Here is a 21,793-nt window from a genome sequence, read left to right as displayed (position 1 = left end):
TGGTTTTATATTGGTCGAATTACTTGTGTAACAAAAAAATCTTTAGTTTGTTATGTTTTTTTCATGTTTTTATCAATTACTTTTTTGAAAATTAATGGAAAAATACTGTTTCTCCTTCATCAGAGATAAAATTTACATTTGCAAAACACACATTGCAATATTCACAAATATAATCTGTGACAAGAATGAATTGAAAATATATTAGGAAAATTTTAGCATTATAATTGCCTTTTGACACGTTCATCTGAATTATTATTTTTTTAAATGTAAATCTGTAGGAAGAACAAAATACATACAAAAGTGAGCGTGAACATATTTATTTATGAATGCAAATTAGAATTAAAAATCTCAGTTCCCTTTGGTAACACAATATCATAAAATAGTTAAGTATTTTTATTTTCAGAAGAATCACATAAAAGCATTATGCAATGTTATTTTTAATTAACAATAGCACACAGAGAAAATAGCTCGGAATAAAATGTAATGTATAAGAATTTTCGAATGTTTATTATTTTTATAGCATCTAATTTTAATCAAAGGATGTAGGCGTATAGAACTACGACAAAAAAAATCGATTAAGAATAATAACAATAAAAAATAATAAGATTTTGCTCCGAATATAAACCAGAAAATACATAAGCTTTATAAATAAAAGTTCGAACAAATAATGCGAAAGAAACTAGTATTCAAGAGCTAAATTCCCTTCATAAATAGTGCGTTGGTATTTTAAATACTGAATTATTGTTTCAAAAATTAACGTAACAAAAATATGGTATAAGTTATACGAAACATTTTATTAACCATGTGCTAGCTTTTCCTGTCATTTTCAATGTTTATTTACATTTTGAAGGTGTGAGTACGTGACTATCATAATGGAAATATGATGTAATTCCTAACAGAAATCATTTTTTATTTGGAGTATTCAACAGGTAAATATTACAGTTAAAATTCAAATTTTACGTTTCTAAGTTTTAATATTATTTTTAATGTAACTTTATTTCTTGAAAAGTACTTTATTTTCATAATATTTTGCACATTAGGTTCGCACTTTAAAATACGAGGTTTCCAGAATTATGATAAATCGCTCGTTTGGCTGCTGGAGAACTTTTTGGAATAATTTAAATAGAAAGAAAATGAATGAAGTTACATTTTTTTCACTTTGATGTGGCTTTATTGGTACTAAATGTATGCTAAGTTCATTTTAGTATTCATAAAATGTAAAAATGAGATTTTATTTTTAAAATAACTTTCTGGTGGCGACAATTAATGACGTTATATTGCGCCAACTGCCCACATCCTGTTATCCTCTCCGCCATTTTAGTATATTATCTTTCATTTTATTCAAGTGATTTTGAAAGGAAGTTTATAATATGATCATGAGTCAATTATCGTTCTTTATCTTGAAAGATAGTGATTTACATGCTACATGTGCTGAAGAAAATTTGTTTTATGCTTATGATTCTCTTAAACATATGAAGTTTAAAGTTATTGGACCTTTTATCAACGTTCCCAAGTATCTCCCTGAAAATCATATGGAGCCAAAATGGAACTGCACTAGAGAGTAATGAATTAATTACAGTTATTTATTTCACTGTAAATATTGTTATAAGTATATATTTTTAAACATGGATACTTTATTCGATAAGATTTTTTCTCCTACGAAGTATAGTGAGGCATCTTTAATTAAGAAATTAGCAGGTCCTCATACCTTCTTGAAGAATTCCAGCAGTTTGTTTCAAAACATGCCTGCCGAATATCAGCAACAACTTATTGAAGATAGTTTATTTTCTAGTGATTTCTATGATTCTGCATCTTCGAGTGCTTTTAAAACAAATCTTCATAGTCTATTCAGAACTTTCAACCATAGTATGCTACCTCATATTCCTAAAACAGCTCAGTGTTCCAATTTGATTCAAGAATATCATAGACTGTTTAACAGTTCCATAGATCTAGATACTGTAGCAGGTACTATCCCTGGTTTAAATATTTTCTTAGATACTTTGCCTAAAAAGACTATGGGAAAACAAAATAATTCTTCAAAAGAGCTGGAGAAAAATTCTTCAGCTCCTGAAAGTACATTTAGTGACCATTTGGTTGTATCTATAGCTGATGCGTCGTCACCAAATAATAAGGCACACTTTAACGTTACTATTTCTAAAACAGTGCTTAAGCCCTTAAACACTTGCAACTTAGATCAACAAATGGCTAACCGCAAAACTAAAGAATTGCAAAAGAGATCTAAAAAGAGAAGACGACGTCAGAAAAAGTCAAATTCATCTAAAGCTGATCAAAACCGTAAAACCCAAGTAAACTGTGATGTTAGCAAGAAGTCAGCAAGCTCTGCAACTGAGGAAAAGAATTGTGATATTGTATGTGATGTAACTGTATCGCATAATTCGAAAAGTGTTCAAATTGTGTTGCCGAATCTGTCATCTTTTGTTGTCACTATAGAAAGTGGTGATGAGGATTCAGACTGGGACACCAATAGCGAAGGTGACTCGCTTGCAGATGACTCTGAGTTTCAAGTATCTGGTCTATTTGTGGCTAACTTTTCTGCTACTAATGCTTGCTCTTTGCTTACTTATGAGCCTGTCAACAAAGTTCAAGAACAAGAGCTCGGTCTAATGCAGTCGAAATTGAGAGAAGTGAATAGGATTTGGAATAAGCAGACTGGTTGCTTAAAAGACAAACAGAAATCTTCAGCTTTGGTAAGATATCTGTTTTATGCCTAATTTTTCGAGATATAGTTTGGGAGATATTTGTAGGAGATTTCCGTATCGTGATCTGTAGCAGAATAATTGCCAAGTCTTGGTAACTTCTGAACAGCGCCCCTTCGAGAATCTTAAAAGAAAATCACTGAAAGGGGCCAACTCAAATGGTATAACTCGTAGCCATCTTTCGGGCTAACATTTGCTTTAACACCTTGGTGATTGTAGTTGGAGTGACAGATCACTTTACAGAAACAGCTCCAATGTTTGCATTTATTTAATGTATAAAATATAATTTAGTTAACTCTGCATTAATCTTTTGTTAAATTAGTTGTCTTTGCTTCATATAATGATATTTCTCCATTGATACTAGGGATGTAACGAATATTCGGTATTCGGCCCTTTTGCAGAATATTCCGCCGAATAATGAAGTTATTCGGCTGAATATGAATATTAAATATTTGGCTGAATAAATTCATAATAATAAAGAAAGATATTTTTTTTAAATGTGCTTTTAAATATATTTAATCATGAATATTGCAGAATATACATTTCACTGCATTAATTATTAGAAAATCTAACATTTACTCAATTTAAGTTGTATAATACATATAATATGATTTATATGAATATTAAATATTTGGCTGAATAAATTCATAATAATAAAGATATTTTTTTTTAAATATATTTAATCATGAATATTGCAGAATATACATTTCACTGCATTAATTATAAGAAAATCTAACATTTACTCAATTTAAGTTGTATAATACATAAATGTATTTAATAATGTTACATAAATAAAAACGTTTTCTTGTTGCAAATTTATCATCATATGTATTTAAACAAGCATTGGAATCTTTTACATTAAAATACAAATACATATAGTTTGTTTAATAGAAGTGTGAATACTATCTGAATCGGAAATTAAAATTTGTTTGTGATTCCCTTAATAATATCTATTTATCAATAGTATGCACTAGAAATATATGATTATATAATTATTTATTATAAATGTAAAACATTAGGTATTTAAAATATTACAAAAAATAAATCAAGTTGTCAAATTTTTTTAAATATACAAAGATTAAAAAAGCAATTTTGTTAATATTTATTTCATTTTTAATTTAACATTTGAAAATTACTTTAACTTCAAAATTACATTCAAAAGAGAAATTTTTAAAAACTAAGTATTCGGCCCCATCACTATTCGTTACATCACTAATTGATACCATTTATCCGGACTGAAATTTTCCGATAGAACTTTAAATTAATAGTGGTGTAGAACAACTGAAATTCTATGCATATAATTAATCAGTTGTTCCAGTAAGGGGATAATATGCTGTTTTGTGTTATGGTCTGTGCTTTTATAACTAATATATTTCATCATGTCTAGGTTTTTTTTTGAGAGGTACCTATTTTGTGAAAATTAAAAATTATATTAAAATATCAACACAAAAATTTTGGATTTATAGTTTCTTACGGGATACAGAAATAAAATTTTAAGAAACATTGTTTTGTGAAATTTCCTAAAGTTGAATTTGTGGAGGTTCCGCTAAACAGTAGTAAATTTGGCCTGGACAGACCCCTGTTATAATTGTGAACATTATTTAATTTTTAATATAAATAGAAACTTGTAAACGAACCAGTTAAAATGTGCACGGACTTATATTTTAGATACTGATCCTTCAGTTCTGTGCTTAAATATTTTAAATTTATACTCCTGTTAAAGATGCTACATTGTGCTAAATATTTAGTGGCTTGTTTAAGCTGAAAAAAAGTTATAAAGTGTTCCCATAAAAAGTGCTCACTTTTGTAATTAAAATTTTTTTCTTCAGATACAAAGACTTAGCAACAGTTAAGTTACGAGTATACTAAAGTCTTCCTTCATTAATTAGTTAATCACAAAATTTAATTTTAGGAATATCTCAAGGCCATTTAAAATCAAGCTATGACACATATCTAAGATAAATAAATTCAATTTTCTATCATCAAGATGGAAACATCTAAGATATCAAGATAGAAACGTCAAACATCTAAGATAAATTCCATTTTTAGTTCATAAATGAATAATTCATTGCAATATAGATGTTACTGTTATTAGAAACTTGTTAAAAAGTATTTCAAAGTTATAAAATACTTAGAATATAATATAAAGATAAAATTAGCCAAAAAACAAGGAAGAGAAAGCTTTTGGATTAAGTGCTTGAGATTCTTGTGTCTGGTACTAGTACCTTGCAGAGCAAAGAGCTCTAATTGCTTATGAAATTTCTCAAAAAATGAACGGCCCTCTTCCAAAGTTTTGTCTTGCGTATAATTTATTTTGTCCCACTTATTCTATTTATAGTATATGCGATTTATAGCCAACAGATTTTGTTCTTATTGTATTTTATTGAAATATTGATGTTTGTTAGTTGAGGATAATTTTTTATTTCACACAACAAATATGCACATCAGGCGTAAGTACCCCATGACAGAATTGCTGTGACATTGTTGCAGAATACTGCGGTGTTCATGTCGAATATAGCAGGAGTCTTATATTTTTAATTAATGTTTTATATTTATTATTAATGAACCTTGAAATGTGCATTTGAGTTGCCGTTTTACAAGGAGTCTGATTTGCATGATTTAGTCATTGATCGATTTTTCTTCATTAGTTACTGAAACGGATTACTTAATGTCTTAATTCCTGTGATGATGGCTTGAAATATGACAAAGACAATAATTAACTTTCATTAAAATGCAAGAATATCATCCATAATGTTAGAATACAATTTTTTTTTATCTGTTGAACAAAAATTATTTCAGTTAGAATTAAAAGATATTTTTGTACAGTTTTATTTTATACAGGGAGCCTTTTTTTTGTAAACGCAAAGTGCTTCTGTTGTTATAAATTAATAGCACATCGTTGATGATCCTTTTATTCTGAGCATAGAATTGCTCAGAATGATTGTTTAAAAATACGGACACAACTCAAACTGCATGTTTACGAAACGAAATGGCTACAGCTCAAAATATGTATTTTAAGAAGATAACTTTGTTGCCACCTCATTTGAGCAAGATTAGTTTTAAAGGCACAGATTTTTTTAAAATATGTTTTTATTTAAATTGTGTGAACAGGAAAGTCATTAGAACACAAACAAATCAAAAGCCTCTATGTAGAGGCTTTTAAATAGAATGAATCTTAACTGCCATATTTGTGATAGAATCGTGGTAATACAAAATTATTCACAATCTTGAATCACAGTGTGTGATTTAAATCATACGAATTTAAATCGCGTTTATATAGGTTGGAGAAAGTAGAAAAACTCATTCCCAGTATGGTACCATCATGCCTAAAAGTCAAATGAAATGATGTAATCACAGAAAAGGTGCAAGAAAAAACTTTCTGTGTACGTCGTTCACAAGTTCAAGTATATTACAGAGATGCCAGCTGCTCCGGACACGCCAAAATAATTAACAAAAACGGTAAATAACTACAAAGTAAATTTTGCAATTATTTGACTATTTTTGCTTGCTTTTTAACAAGTAAAACATTACATCAGTGTTAAAAGTGGTGAATTATATAAGCCTACAAATTATTTAGAAATAGTGGTGAATAAAAATCTACTAAATTGAATTTAAATAACAAAGAATCACAATTGATAAACTACCACTTTAAAATATGTATTTGCTGTCCGGAGCAAGTTTGCATCTCTGATATTATACATATCTGCCATCCATTTACGATTAGAAAATATCATGTTTAACAGGCTGTGAAAAAAATAAATTACTGATAAGAATTCTATCATCAAACAACATAAAATTCTGATGGAATGGTAAGTGACGAAAAAATCATAACATTGTATTAGAAATATCAAATCTAAAAAAATAAGGTGTATAAATGACTGTTAAAAGTCTGCATGTTAATCCTTCTACTAAGTTTTTTTTTTCCAAAATATTTGCCATCCATAGTCAAGGGGTCTCTAGGTTTTTCTGAGAGGTGCCTATTTTGTGAAAATTTAGACATAATTTGTGAAAAATTCAAAATTACATTTAAAAATCAACATAAAAATATGGATTTATCGTTTCTTAAGGGATACAAAAATAACATTTTAAGAAAAAGTATTTTCTGAAACTACCGTTTTTCCTAAAGTTGAATTTGTGAAGGTACCGCTAAACGGTAGTAAATTCGGCCAGGACAGACCCCTGTTAGTGATAATGCAATTTGGAATTAATGTGAAACCGGGAAGTGTCGTGTATGTTTTTAAAATTACAGTCATGAATGTTTGGAATGGCTCTTGCACCTGGTAATGGCATAAATTTGCCCTGTGTGTTGCAAAACATTAGATTCTCAGCTGTGCCTATATTACAAGGAAGATTCAGTCTAGGTACTTGTACCAAAATATTTGCCAAATTGTAGGTACTCTTGAGAAGTGTTGGTGGAGAAAACTTTTAACATGGTTCTTGAAACTTTGGCGCTAGGAAAGTAAGGGGGGGAATCCATGGTTTAAGTATGTTACACTTGTAGCAGTCATAATTTTATGCTCTTTATATCATCTTGCTGTAATGAATCATCTGAGCTTTAGCATGGACAAATAACTAATATATTTAAAAATTTATTGAACCTTTTTAAAAATTGCCAATTTGAAATTTTTCCAACTGGGTGAAAATTTTTATGTGCCCAGAGAATTCTGCATTGGAGTAAGTTTTTAAATATTGAAAAATTAAACCATAAGTGCCTTTTCATTTTCCTAAAACAATGAATTTTGACATTTTGCACCATTTTCAGAATAAACATAGAGAGTGCTTATATAAACTTGACCTAAGAGTCAGGATAATGGCATGTAATTCTTTAAAAAAAGCAACATTTCATGCTGCTACAGAATCTTGAATGGAGAGGGGGGATCGTACAGCCCTTTCATTTTTCAACCTTTAAGTGACTGCTTATTGGTTGTATTTGATGTAATTTAGGATATGCTTTTTTTTTCTGTACTAAAAGAAACTCCATGACTTCTATTGAGGATTTAGAAACACTTTCTTGATAATTTGATTTCAATAAGCTCTAATTTATAGGATAAGTATTAGTTTCTCCATGTGTATATGTCATTATGGCAAAGGATCCCAATAATTGTTCCATTTATTAATCTCTCAAAAGCATGCTTCAATAATATGGAATATTTAATTTCTGTATTTGTTAAATGAAATATATTTTTGTTAAATTTTTTGTGAAAATTTACGAATATTAGTTTTAAATTGTTTATTAGCTGTTTTTTGTCTTCATCAAAGGGTTAAAATTGTAATTTTATTGTTATTACAGGTTTCTTTTGCTCCTGAGGAAGAACTTGAAGAGATCTGTCCTATTGAAATGGTTGATAGAAAAGGCGAATGGGAAGTTTTTGCCACAGAAAGACTTCGTTTTAAAAAGCGCATTAATGAGATGGAAGAGATTTTAACTCCTTGTTTTTTGCCAGATCATAGAGCAAAAGTTTATTCCACTTTATATGAAAGTGTTTTATGACAAACACTGGCTAGTTAGGAATTTTATTGAGATTTTATATTTATTGCTGTATATATTGTAAAGAAACTTATGATTATTTCTGTATTTTGAGAGTTTAATATTTCCATTTTATTATTTTCATAAAAAAAATGTCAAAATATGTAATTACAATTGATTTTTGCCTCTCCACTCCCTTGATAATTAAATTTCATATGTCGTTTTATCCATTTTCCTACACTACTTACTTTATTTAAAAGCCTTCTGTGGTAAATAGTAAATCACAATATTTTATTAGCTGAATTTGCATTTCATAGTTTATTCTTTATTATGCAGTGAATTTTAAGTTAACTTGCACAATCTTTGTGATATCAAACTATTATTGAACTTGGTTTATAAAATTGTAACTGTGAGATAGTATTGAAATTTTATGAGATTCTGGTCATAATAAAAATTATTTATTAAATATTATGTATTGTTTTAAACTTGAAATAATTTTTTATATACAGTCTAATTATCAGAGAATTTGAAGAAATGAGCATACCAAATCAAAATTTGAGTGCCAGCGTATAGTTGAAAAAATTTGGACTGAGGTGTTTGGTTTGAGGTGCTTAGAAAATTCCGATCAAAAGGTTGGGTTCAAGGAACAATTGAAAGTTTTACGCTTAAAATGAAGTTCGCACAGCACATAAATATGGCTGTAAATTTTATCAAACGGTCTTAAAATATAGGATATTGTGTGTAACCCTGACCTTGGCAAAGAGGGGTAGATCTATATTTTTAAATAACATAGCTAATTTTTGCTTTTGAACTATATTAATTTTGAGTAGATACTGCTTGTGAATTTTACTTAGTGGCAATTAAAATTTCACAAAAATAAAGTTTGGAGAGGGTAAGGTTTTCCGTTGCAATCGCAAGTCAGAAGTAAAGATGAAGGGGGGGGGGGAAGTGATGCTATATAAATTAAGACCTTCAATCCATATTTGCTTTTCAGTTTAAAATTTAATTAGACATGCTTCTTACTAAAAAACTAAGCGACTGTAGAAAAATGTACAGTGAGTAAAGAAAAATTAATATTGGAGAATTATTTACTGTTTTAACTTGTTGGGAAAAACAAGTTTTTTTTTTTTTTTCGGAATTCCAACTTGTTTGAAATTTATAGCATCTTTAAGTGATTTTTTGCAAATTTTTATCAATTTTTTTTTTTTAACGTTACATTTTGCTTTGCTGTGCAAAATCTATAAGGCGTAGAAATAAGGAGATATGTGGAAGAAATACATGAGGTGCGACAAAGTAGAAGTAAATTAATTTTTAAACTTTCGTGGGGGTGGGTGGCCATGAAAAGTCATTTTGTAACTTATTGATACAACTGAGGTAAAATTTGACCATTTAAAATCGCCAAATGACCGCACCATTTTTATTCGTGAAATGTCTATTTCAAGCGAGCTTTAACGTTTCCTTGGTGAAAACTGCTACCAAATCATCCTTTACTTTAGGAATAAACGCTCTTTTATTGCTGACTGATGTGGAAAAAATCTTGGTTTCAAATGTCACAGTGAATAGAATTTTTAAAAAAGGTGAAAGATAGTAAAAAAAAAAAGTCTTGTTGTATGAGAGATAAATAATTTACAGGTAAACGTATAGACATTATAAGAAGACATTTAGAATCGTAAAGTTAAAAATTCGAATTCTTGGTTGGCATTTGGTGAGCCTCAGTTAATTCAGACCCAGTTAATACTTATATCTATATACAGGAAGTAGAGCCCCCACTATTGAGATACTTCTGCCAGCAATAAAAGTCGTTGTAATTAAGTGCTTTTTCCTGGTATTTTTTGTTTTAAATATAGACAATTTATCCATTGTAGAAAATTTATTGTTCTCTTTTACTGAACTAGGTGTCAGTTATAAGTTGCAGAAAAGAAAAGAGATTATTGCTAGATATAAATCTTATTATTTATAGAGAAATTTTTGAAAGTTAAAAAAAGCGATAAAAACCGTTTCCTATTTCAATTGTTTATAGATCACGTCAACGAGTACAATAACTTCTAATTTATTTCTTATTGAGTCACACAATCTGTATGCTTTTTCAAAATCAGCTGATTATTTTTTCCGATCCAGGTAATCGTCTATTTCGTTACGAATAGCACATTAACGAAATGTTCTTACAAACGACGATAATTGTATATTTTGAAAACACTTCTTTTGATTTTGTGAAAGATATTTTCATTTAAGGGAAAGAAAAACAATTATGCCTCCTAGTTCTGAAAGAAGATGCAGCTTAGCATTAAATAAAGTTATTTTAATTCATTTCATAAAATTTTAAGAATATTCTTTAAGAAACTTGTGTGTTCAAACCTGATGACGTCTGTAATTCTTCAAAGAAATTTTTCTTCCCGCGAAATAACTGTTTTGTTCATTTTTGTGCTGAATTTATTTTGTTTTATAAGAAAATTTTGAAGCGAATGGGATTTTATGACTTAGTAAGCAGTGCTCATACCCCAGCCCTCCCGTATGAAGCTTACGTAATATTTGAGCAGCCCCATGGACAATCCAAACTATGCAACGCCAACAACCCGAAGTGTTGTTTTTAGATTCTAGTATAAAAGAATTTAAAATATAAATTAAGGATATTTAAAGCATGAAATAGGATACTAATAAATGAAAGATAAATTCTCAAAAGCTGGAGTTCTTAGGTGAAATCAAAGCGAAACTATTTCTAATCGCGATCAGTTGCAGAAGTGCGCAATCAGTTGCAGCGGTTGACAAGGGCTCAGCCTTTTAATATTAAAGTATGACCGATTGTGGCTCAAGGCATGGAGCTTTCTCCTCAGTGTGATGTTTTCGAATCTCAGCGATGGCTGAGATTCTCCACCCCCGGCTCGCACAGACCGCAGTGTTGACGGATTATGGGTTAGAGTCCCCTTGCCGTCAGACTAGGTTTTCCTCTCCATGAAACACAAATGCCGGTTAGTTCTATAAATGTCCTCCTCGGAGGCAAAATTTCTCCCATACTTGATCCTGGCGTTCTTTTGCCTTGTGGATTGGGTTCAAAGTTAAAAGGCTACGAAGGTAGGTAGTCGTAAACTCAAAATTAGATCGGTTGTTCAACTACGATTATAAAGTAAAAAATGGAATATTAAGCATAAACGTAATGAGATGATTAAAGTGAAATAAACGAGCGAAGCTATCTGAAATGTTAATAAAAAGAACCGCTTCAGCAATACCAAATGATGGCAAGCCACTGGCCTACAATATGAAAAATAAAATGTATCATTAACGTTGACAACTATGATGAAATTGGTTTTCCATTTTAGTTAGTTAAATTTTCAAAAAGCGAGTAAGTCTGATTGTAATGTGTTGAATATTAACAATATATCTTATAGTAGAAAACCTGTGGGAAAATGTCAAGATACCTAGCTATAAAACTATTGAGTATAGATAAAATCTTATAAATCATCCATTTGGAACATAAAACATTGGAATATCATAAATCGTCCATTTAGAACATAAAACATTGGAATATCTAACTATATTAAAATGTGCGCAATTTCACTTAGATTAGGTAAATAAATAAAATGCCAATGTGAAATATGATATTTACTTAGCTGCATCAATTTATTCCAGACAGCTGATTGAACTGTTAACTACAGATATATTTTTGCGTCAACCAGCACCTTTGAAATTCTATCGAATAATTTTTTATATGAACACCTGCCTCTAAATGTTTTTTTTAGTAACTCGCGTTTCGGCATTTTTGTTGAAACACGTGGGGCTATGCAGATTAACATCTTGCAAATTCGAATTACATAATATAGATTTTGGAAAATTATAAACAACTATTTATTTTAACACGTAAAGTATATATGTCAAAGTTGATTTATTAAAAGTCCCTAGCTTAATTCTTTTTAATTACTCAAAAAATGATAAATCATTAAAAAAAAAAAATTTGTTTCCCTTATCTTAAAAATTACCTCATTACTATTTATACATAATTTTAAACAAATTATACTAACCTACAATTATGAATACCAACTGTCATAATATTTTTTAAAACAAAACTTATGATTAAATATCGAGATCAATGAATTAAGAACTGGAAACGACTACACGGTGCTCAACACAAGAGTTACCATGCATAAAAAAATCAACTACATTGCAAGAGAGTCTGGCTCAAAAATTAAAATAAAAAACGAGGAGACCGTAGTGCCAAGTATTGAAAAAAAAAAATTATGCAGCGCCTAAATGATTTTAACCATCCTAACTGATTTCTATTCTAACAGATTGATACGAAGGATTTTTTTTTTTTTTCAATTATGAAAACACCTATTAGAAAAGTTTACTGTGGAGTTATATTTTTCAGTAAACAGCAATAGTTATTTTGCGCAAAATCAAACAATTTCGAAGTAAACAGTTAAAAAGGTTTCCGATAAAACAAATAAATAAATGATTATCTTTAAAATAAAACATACACATTTGTTTTTTTAAAAAAAATCCTATTTATTTAGACTACTAACTTCTGTGAAGGGTCCTGTTGATCTTCGATTTTGATGATCTAAAAATGCTTTTAAAAATAAAATAAAATACGCAAAAAAAAAAAAATGTTAAAAAAAAATACGAGTTTCAATCTGAATCACTATTTCTTTCCTAAATTTATATAGAATGCACATCAGTTTTATTAAATTAAGAAAATTAGGAGAAATCGATGTAATTTTCATTAAGCTTCAAACTAAGCATTAAATGCGAAAATAACAACAACAAAAAAGTTTTTTTTTTTGATACCTTAATTGTATTTTTTTTTTTTCATTAACGCGAAGGGGTTAAATCTTAGAAAAAATGTTTGCTAAAATAATCCAATATAAAAGTTAAAAAAAAGTATAAAACATAAACTACCCAAAATGAAAGCAATAAATAAATAACTCGCAATTTAAACCTAATTCTGGGCCATTCAAATATCACATAAGCATATTTTTGATACTTATGGACTCCTTCCTATTGTCAGACCCCATGCTTACATAAGAAAGTCGCTACCCTGATTTTAGCTTTATATTTTACTTATACTGAAGTATGATAATTTTAAGATTACATACATATTCCTCTTCACTTCGGATTGGTGTATAGAGCGTCCATCAAATCTCTCCATCTTACTCTATTTGTGACAAGATATTTTGCTTCTTTCCGTGCTTTTCCTATTATTTTTAGTTCATTTATAATCGCCCTTCGCCAATTATTTTTAGGTCATCCTCTTTTTCTATTGTCTTGGGGGGGGCTCCTTGGCTTACTTTTAATTTAAGTTTCAGAAGAACATGATCGGATCATTTCCATTTACGTTTTTAAATTAAAATTAAAAACGATACTTTGTGTAAAACAAAATGTTAGTTTTAAATCATTTTATAAACATTTTGAGTAGAATATTACTTGTGTTTTCCTGCTGTGCTTAAAACTCTTTAACTTCTCTTTGAAGAATTTTTTATTCCCAAATTAATTCAACTTTTATTTTTATTTACAAATTAAAAAATTTTCTCCTCGTAATTTTTTTTTTTAGTCTTTATTTGTTTATTTTGCTTTGCTTTTTAAGAAAATTTTCGAAATGACTGGATTTTAATATCTTACGTAAACAATTTATTTTTTAACAAATGTTGAACAGTCGACCCAATTCTGAGTTTACTACTCTCATTGTTCAACTCAATAGCCTTGTAATTTTGAACCTAACCCAGAAGACAAGGGAACTCCTGGATAAAGCATTCAGAAATACTTGAATTCGTGGGGCTTTTTTTGATTTAACTAATCCGCATTTGAGTTACATGGAGAGGAAAACCTTCCACGGTTAGCCCGACGGCAGGGGGGTTCTAGCACATGATTAATGAGGGTATTTTACGCCAGCTCTCTGGTCGGTGCGATCCGGGAGTAGAATTCATATCAACCAGCCATCGCTGGGATTTCAATCTGGGTCCCCACTTTGAGGGGCGAACGCTCTACAGTCTGAGCCACCGAGGCTCTTTTCGTAAGCATTTGCTCCAACATCTCCTTCTCCATTTTCAGAGAAAATAAGCAAATCTCAAATCCTCCCTCCCATTAGATGCTTGTGCCAAAAAAAAAAAAAAAAAAATTCGGCAGTTCATTTGAAAAAAAAAAAAATAATAATAAAATGATAGAAGAGAAGGAGGAGGAAGACCTATATCTCTGGGGAGGGGAAAAAGCTTCACCTCACAAATTCGAATACAATTGTCGTCAATATCAGTATCGAAGTTCATGCAAACTAGCGCTGATAAGATAACCTTGAAATGATAAACATTTTCAACTGTTTCTTTCTCATGAGAATTAAATCTGTTGTGTTTTTATGGTTGATAAGTCATCCGTCATAAACTAAACTAATGTCCATCTATGTCAGAATGGAAAATGTGTTAATGAGAATTATTTCAAGCATTTTCTTCAAGGAAATAACATACTACTTAGTTACTACTATCACTACACCAAGCGTTTTTAAACTTTTTGCTGATTTCTCTCCTGATCATTCCAAATTAGATTGAATTAGTTTCTTATCGTAGGAGCTGAGTTAATAATAAAAAGTAGTTAACCTTTATCCTTAAACAACTAAACAGAATATTCCGCTATGAACACCCCTCAGATATGCTTTTAAAATCCTTCGGAAGGAAATCAAAGAAGCAAATCAATTAAGGGTCGCAAATTAATATTTAAGCAAAGATAAAACACAAGCGAAATCTAAGGAAACAATACAGATGAAAAATATCAAAACTAGTCTGATTACCGAAGTGAACAAAGCAGAGGATTAAAAACAGCAATTATTCAAAACATTTCTAAGGCAATCAAACAGGTTCAGATTTTTTCAGTGCCGCAACCTTCGGTAGTGATTCTTTAGATTATAATAGAGTTTTTCTTTCTAGCGCCGTTTTAATCCTAATTTTAGAAATATATTATAAATTACCCTTAATAAGACCTCTTTTTTGCTTCATTCAGGACAAGGATTCTAAATGATGAAGTTAGAGCAATCATTATGAACAACCTGAATTTTTTTTTTTTTTTTTTTTTTTAAATTTTACTGCCACTTTAAATTTTCAGAATAAACAATAATCTATTTTCATTGTTAAATTTTTGTTTTAATATAAATGTGATATAGCAAAGGAAAATGATTTTTTTTTTCGTTGGAAATAATTAGCTAAAAATACTTCTTCTATTCTTCTGTATTATTATATTATAAATGATCCATCTTGCCAGTTGTGTTAACACAAAACTTAAAAATATGAACAACAAAAGGCTTTGCTTAGTTAAATGCAAAAAGGTTTTTTTGCATTTAATTTTCTCACACCTTATTTGGAAATGCAATGATTTTCTCTAAAATGTATTGGACGATCAATGTAGATTTCAAAAAAGTTTTTAAAATATCAATAAGTCTTTGATCGAAGATTAGAAAATAAAGTATAATTTATTGTTATCATCACAAAAGATAAGATATTTTTTTAATTATTCAAAACGCTTCGGACAACTTCAAATGAATAAGTTACAATTTTTAATGAAAAAAAAAATTTTTTTTCTTTATATTTCTACCTCAAAAATAAATAACTAAATCATAAAAAATATAAATAATTAATTAGAATGTTTATCTAATTATAGCTTTTAGATGTTAGTGAAAAAATGTGTTTTAAAGTGAAAAAATATATTAAAATGTTATATAAAGTAAAATAAAAGTTTTCAGAACTGAGTTTAATTTCATTTTTGTTAGACCTAAAGCGAAAAACGTTGGGTCATCACTTTTCAAAGACGCGTAGAGGGTGACTTATGGTGGTGAATAAGTTTATTACGAAAGCGTTTATAATTTTAGATTTGACAAAAATGAGACCATTTTTTTTCCTTTTAAGACCGCCAGAGAAGCGTAGTTTTTAAAACTTATTTTACGTAACTATTTTCTTCATTTTGATAGTTTTCTGCCTGTTAATGTATAACAGAAAAACAGAAGTCGCCATTTTGATTGACGATAAATCCTGCTCGTAACAGTTAGAAAATGACTAACACTTTTAATAACATCCAGCACAAAGCTCTAGTAAAGATTTAAGAGTTAGAAAGGGGTCGAAATTTTAATTGAAAAGTTCCAATCTCAAAGAAACGAAGGCTATTTTAACGAAAACAGAACTAATAACATGGGCTTTTTATAGTCCTTTTGCCTCGAATCTGTAAGCCATGCACGATTATCTAATTATCCTGGCATAACTGTAATAAAAACATCAGTGGTAAATATTTAACTATTGTTATAAAAGTGTCTTATAATTATATCGTATATTATATTATATTTTTCTATTAATATAATTATATTTTTCTTTCACGTAATTTTTTAAAAACTCTTGTCATGACTGTAGGTGATTTTTCATGTTGTAATTAATTTTCGCAGTTAAGATGTAACCAGTTCCAAAAAAAAGTCAATAATGAAAAAGTTAATAAATTATTAATTTTTGATAACCATTTTTTTCTGCCAATTGTGCACTAAAATGTATTCAACTTCAAATATCTTCATCATTGTACCTTTTTTTTTTCTTTTCAAAAGAGAATACTGGAATCACTTTGTTTTATATTTTTGTTGTGGTTTTACACACTCACGTAATTCTTTTACATATTGTGGTTTTAATTCTCACGTAATACTAACGTGGTTTTACATACTCGCTTTACTCATTTATTGAAAATAGTAGGATAAGTGAAACATTGAAATCCTGTAATTTCATTAATGTAAATTCGAAAATGTATTAAAATCTGGTTTAATTGTTGGAGCTTAATAATATCGTTATTTTTGAAACAGGAATTTCTTGTTACAAAACGTGATTCACAATAATGAGATAAAGTTATCTTAAAATCAAATTTTTATCAAATGAAAGCGACTGTAGAAACTAGTTAAAGCAATAAAAGACGTGAGATAATTTTAACAAAAGGATATGTATGATTGTCTAAACCTAAAATATTTTAAAAATTGTTCTGCTTTGCTATAGGGAATTTTTACACGAAACTTTTTCTAAGTTATTTAGATAGAAATTAGGTAGACATTTAAAAAAAAAAATGCATCTGATAATGCAACGTAATAATGCTATTTATTATTATTTTTTTAATCAGTAGGGGGAATTTCTAAGTTTTGTACAACTTATTAACGATTGTGTGAAAAAACCAAAGAAGATGGGTGCCTAAGAATTCTGTGCGAAAGTTAAGACAAGTTTATTCAAAAACTTATATTATTTGTAACTTAAGCATTGTTTATTAAACTTTTTTATTGAATTACTTTAAAAGTTTATTTACTATGATGAATACGTATTATAACATTAGAAATATTGTCATTCTTAGTTTTTCTTTTTAGAAGGAAAAAATTAGTCAATACTACTTGTTGCCCCGCAATCACCTCTCTAAATGAATATTTTTTTGAATCCTCATAAAAAATGATGTAAAAAAGTTTTCATATTCAAAGTCATAAATTAATATTTAAACGAAGTAAAAAACAAGAGCACTTTCGAAATCAAATGAAGCACTACTGAAGAAAGCGTGACTGAAAACATAAAAACCAGTTTGATTGCAGAAGAAAACAGAAATGTTGAAAGACGATTATTAGGTATGTCTCCATGTCTTATAAGACAATCAAACTTTGATGTTTTTCAAACCGTCTTCATTCAATACACAAACCTTCAACGTTTTTCTTTCATCATAGCATCCCATAGCATTGAAAACTAAAATCTTTATCAAGACATTTTCTAGCTTATTTTTCATTTATTCGGAATATATATTATCGAATCTATAGGATTGTGATATTTCTGTAGCTTTCGAAAGTAGCAGTTATGGTCTAATTAGGGGGATATAATAATTAAGCTTAAAATGCATCTTCATATCAAAACTAGAATTTATTTTCAGGGGCTATAAGATAATAGAATCATTCTGTTACTCGAGTGTTTTGTTCATTTTGGAATTGCACCATTTTTAGAATTTGTTAAAAGAGCTGCATTTTTACATTCACTGTAAGCATTATTTTTTAAAAACAAAACTAAGTTATAAAAATTCTTTCGGAGTGGTAAATTATTTTACAAAAATAGCGCAATTACAGCTTGCAGCCGTAGGAAGCTTTGATATAAGCATGAAGGTATTTACAGCATTTTTCTCTTAATATCATGATTGCTAAATTTTCCTACATTTGAAATTTACTGGAGAACATCTCTAATGAGTGTTAAACAGCAGATGTTTGGACCTATAACAATTATATGTATATATTTAAAAAATAGATTTGGTAAACAATGTTTGCTGAGACGCAAGGAATTATTATATATTCAGACACTATATTTTTGTATGAGTTAACTCAGCTTGAATCTTAATATTCTTAAAGACATTTAATTTCAAGTAATTCTTCAATATTGGAATTTATTGCAAACGATAAAACGATTTTGATAGGTCGAAAATAATTGAAGGAGGATTAATATCATTCCAGATGATAGATGGCTTGTAGATAGATGTTCCGAGCTATTTAAACCATAAAATCAGGTAGTGAGTTCAAGGTAAATGCAACGTAAAAATTGTACAGGAATAATGTGACGTCACGCACAGTAACAAGATAAAGAAGTAAAACATCCTGACGTTTACTCCCGTCAGGTTTCTATTTTTAAATATTCGTCTGTTCTTAAAATTACGCATGATTCAAAGAACGATAACAAGATAACACTTTTTTTAGACTTGGCGGTCTTCAACCTAACAAAATTATTTAGTTATTTTTGGAATTTATTATATTTTATAGTTAAAATGTGCCTGAAATAGTATAATAATTTATGCTACTGAGAATTTCACACGTTAATTCTCTATTTAAGCAGAAACTGTCCTAAAATAAACAAAAAGAGAAAGAGGGAGGAAATAACCCAGACTTAAGATTTCGAAAAGTGCACGAATTTTTTTAGTTTAATACATTAGTTCGTGAAATTCACACAAATATTCATTCATGCATATCACCATTAATTCATACAACTTATTCCTTCAATTTAATACAATACTAGCTGAATACCCGTACTTCGCACGGGGGGAATAAAAAGCAAAGGATAATGCTAAAAATTATTAGTCCTACCTTCTAATAAATTGGTAATAAAATAATTCGGATACAACTTCTTTTTTCGTTCTGAAAATATCACTTACCTGGCTCTCCCACTAAGTTTTTCAATTAATATGGCTAAAATAATAAAGATTTTTTTTATTTATTTATTATTATATGTTGAAATCTTCGGTGGCTTTGAGTTATTGAAGTAAGCAAAGCTCGTTGTTTGTAATTCATACCATTGGAAAAAAGATTAAATGTATGTATTTAGCATCACTTGGCATGATGCTATTGCTCGTGACCAATTCATAGTATCGACATTAAAACTGCTTAGTATTGGTGCAGTTTTAATTATCACCAAATATATCAATATATTTTTATATAAGTATTTATGGTACTTGCAACATAACCCTTCAACATTTGAGTTTATTCATATGTCAGTGACAGAAAACTAAAGCCCAATTCAAAAAAAAAAAAAAAAATGTTAGAATTTTGGAAAATGACCATTTCTCTATCTGTCTTTTAATTTACTGTTTAAATATTGTAACGTAGTGCTGGAAAAAAGTTCTTTTAATTCTAATTCATTAAAATATTAATACACTATCTACAACCCGTTGTAGAATTCTTATATAAAAAAAATAATGCGTGGATATTTTTCGTCAGCACTGTGGTCGGTGCAGGCCGGGTACGAAATTCATATCGACCAGACATGGCTAAGCAAGGGCTAATCCCTGAGCAACACCACAACTACTTGAAAGTTTTGATGCAGTTTCGTCCCAATTTATAAATTTGCGAGGGAAAAAAAAAAAAACTCTGTATTGATCCTTAATAAGCGCAATAGAAGGCTCTTGCAATTTTAGGAGAAAAAAACATTTCATTTCGCAACTTATCTGTTTTCATGTCATTTCTGTTTAAAAAAAAATTTAACAATTTATTAACACAGTTTAAAAAAAAAATAATTGTGCGTGGAGTCCCTCCGCGCGGAAGAAGTTAAACTTCGTAACCTGCGACGTTAATAGTAGAAGAATCAGCAGTCGTAGAAGGATCACTAGTTCTATTTAACGACTCTTTTTTCTGCTCCGCTCGCTTCCGTGCTCTGTAATCACGGTAATATTGTGCATTTTTCTCTCGTGGACCTATTGAACCAGTGGAAGTGCTTGTGGTTGCCTCATCGTCACGCCATGGAAAATGTATTTGTACTAATAATGTATGTGAATGCGTCATAATGTAATTTCAGAAAAGAAAGCCTAACAATCAATTGATATTCACAAGAGACGTACCATGACATAACATTAAATACGTCGCATAGTCCGTGGGATTGTTTTCACTCATTTTTTACAAATGTTATCCACTAAATTTGAAAATAAAAAATACTATCCTATTAAATATATGTGTATCAAATCAAACTAAAAAAATATTTACAGAAAGACAATACTTTTATTATTTTTATGCTAGTGAGAACCAAAACAATATAGAAATGAATGAGGGAAAACTGGATCCTACCACGTGATTTCCCGCCCAATAAAAATGTAGCGTTAAACGTTTAACGCAACCTTGTTGGAAGTCGCATAACTTCAAAAATCAATTCTCCTATTACCATAGTACCAGTAGTACACATTACTGTCAGTGATGCATATGAATTAAGCATCATCTGTGAATGGCGATTTTCCTAAACGAATTTCCCATTAATCTTTCTTTCATGAGCTTGGCTTTTTAGAACATAGCTTATTACCCAATGGCAAAATGGGTCTTGGTTTGGATTACATGGCGTCCGCACTTTTCTACTACTTACAATAATCAAGAATAATAGCATGCAATGTGCATGCGTTGCTATGGCGACCGCTGCAGTTAAATAATTTTTTTTAGAATTCTTTTTTTCACTTTTAATTTTGTTATACATCAAGTTCGTGAATTTATTTTTGAGACATGGGACCAAAGAGATCAAATAAATATTTCTTGAGTTGTGAATAAAAGAGAATTTCATCATTTGAACGATATTTTTGTTTTTATTAAGAATTAGAAATTCTAACCTACAGTTCAAACTGGATCGTTTTCAATACTAATATCACGAATAAAGATGGTCCAAACTGATTGACACGGTCCCAAAAGTTAGAGTTGAAGCGAGAAAAAAACGATGCCAAGGCCAAAACTTACCGAGGCTGGAAAAGCCAAAGAACGTAGACGGGAATACCTTAAGCGTTACACACGAACAGAAAAACGGAAGGATTCCGTTCGCAAACGAAGCATGAAGCCTGTCCCTCACAAAAGTACCAGAGTGGTTGACAGAATTGAACCATACCTATGAGCGAATGGTGACTGTCCGAACCCCTTTCATGCAAATACGAGAACTGGGTGTTGATCACCAGTTAAGGATAAAACGATCCATTGTAAACGTAACCAATAACTAGCATAAGACCGTAGACTGTCTTCCATGTTATTCATTCCCTATGCATGCAAAACTGAAATTTGAAAATTTGCTGAATAGTATTATTTAATATTTCGATTATTGCACATCCACAGTAAAGAAAGTCTACTAAATAAGATTTCATTTAATTC

The 21,793-nt window shown here is 29.5% G+C and overlaps 1 protein-coding gene across 2 annotated transcripts; it reads left to right on the top strand.

Annotated features, from left to right (window-relative positions):
• The first annotated feature begins 1,061 nt into the window (after positions 1 to 1,061).
• LOC107445680 (uncharacterized) lies at positions 1,062 to 8,650 on the top strand. Of its 2 annotated transcripts, none has more exons than XM_016060140.5 (2): positions 1,062 to 2,708; positions 8,008 to 8,650. In XM_016060140.5, exons 1-2 carry the CDS (start codon positions 1,626 to 1,628, stop codon positions 8,206 to 8,208), a joined length of 1,284 nt encoding a protein of 427 aa, XP_015915626.3. In that variant the 5' UTR covers positions 1,062 to 1,625; the 3' UTR covers positions 8,209 to 8,650. The 2 variants fall into 2 exon arrangements, 1 of the variants encoding a protein (XP_015915626.3); XR_015434599.1 differs by having other exon boundaries at positions 1,147 to 3,308; positions 3,471 to 8,056.
• Positions 8,651 to 21,793: the final 13,143 nt, after the last annotated feature.

This window comes from Parasteatoda tepidariorum, chromosome 6 (genome assembly GCF_982258835.1).
Source record: "Parasteatoda tepidariorum strain Cologne lab strain chromosome 6, Ptep-v5.0, whole genome shotgun sequence".
In the NCBI taxonomy this organism is placed as follows: Eukaryota; Metazoa; Arthropoda; class Arachnida; order Araneae; family Theridiidae; genus Parasteatoda; species Parasteatoda tepidariorum.
Note: the sequence above shows the minus strand (reverse complement) of the source record. Positions and strands in the feature narration are given on the sequence as shown.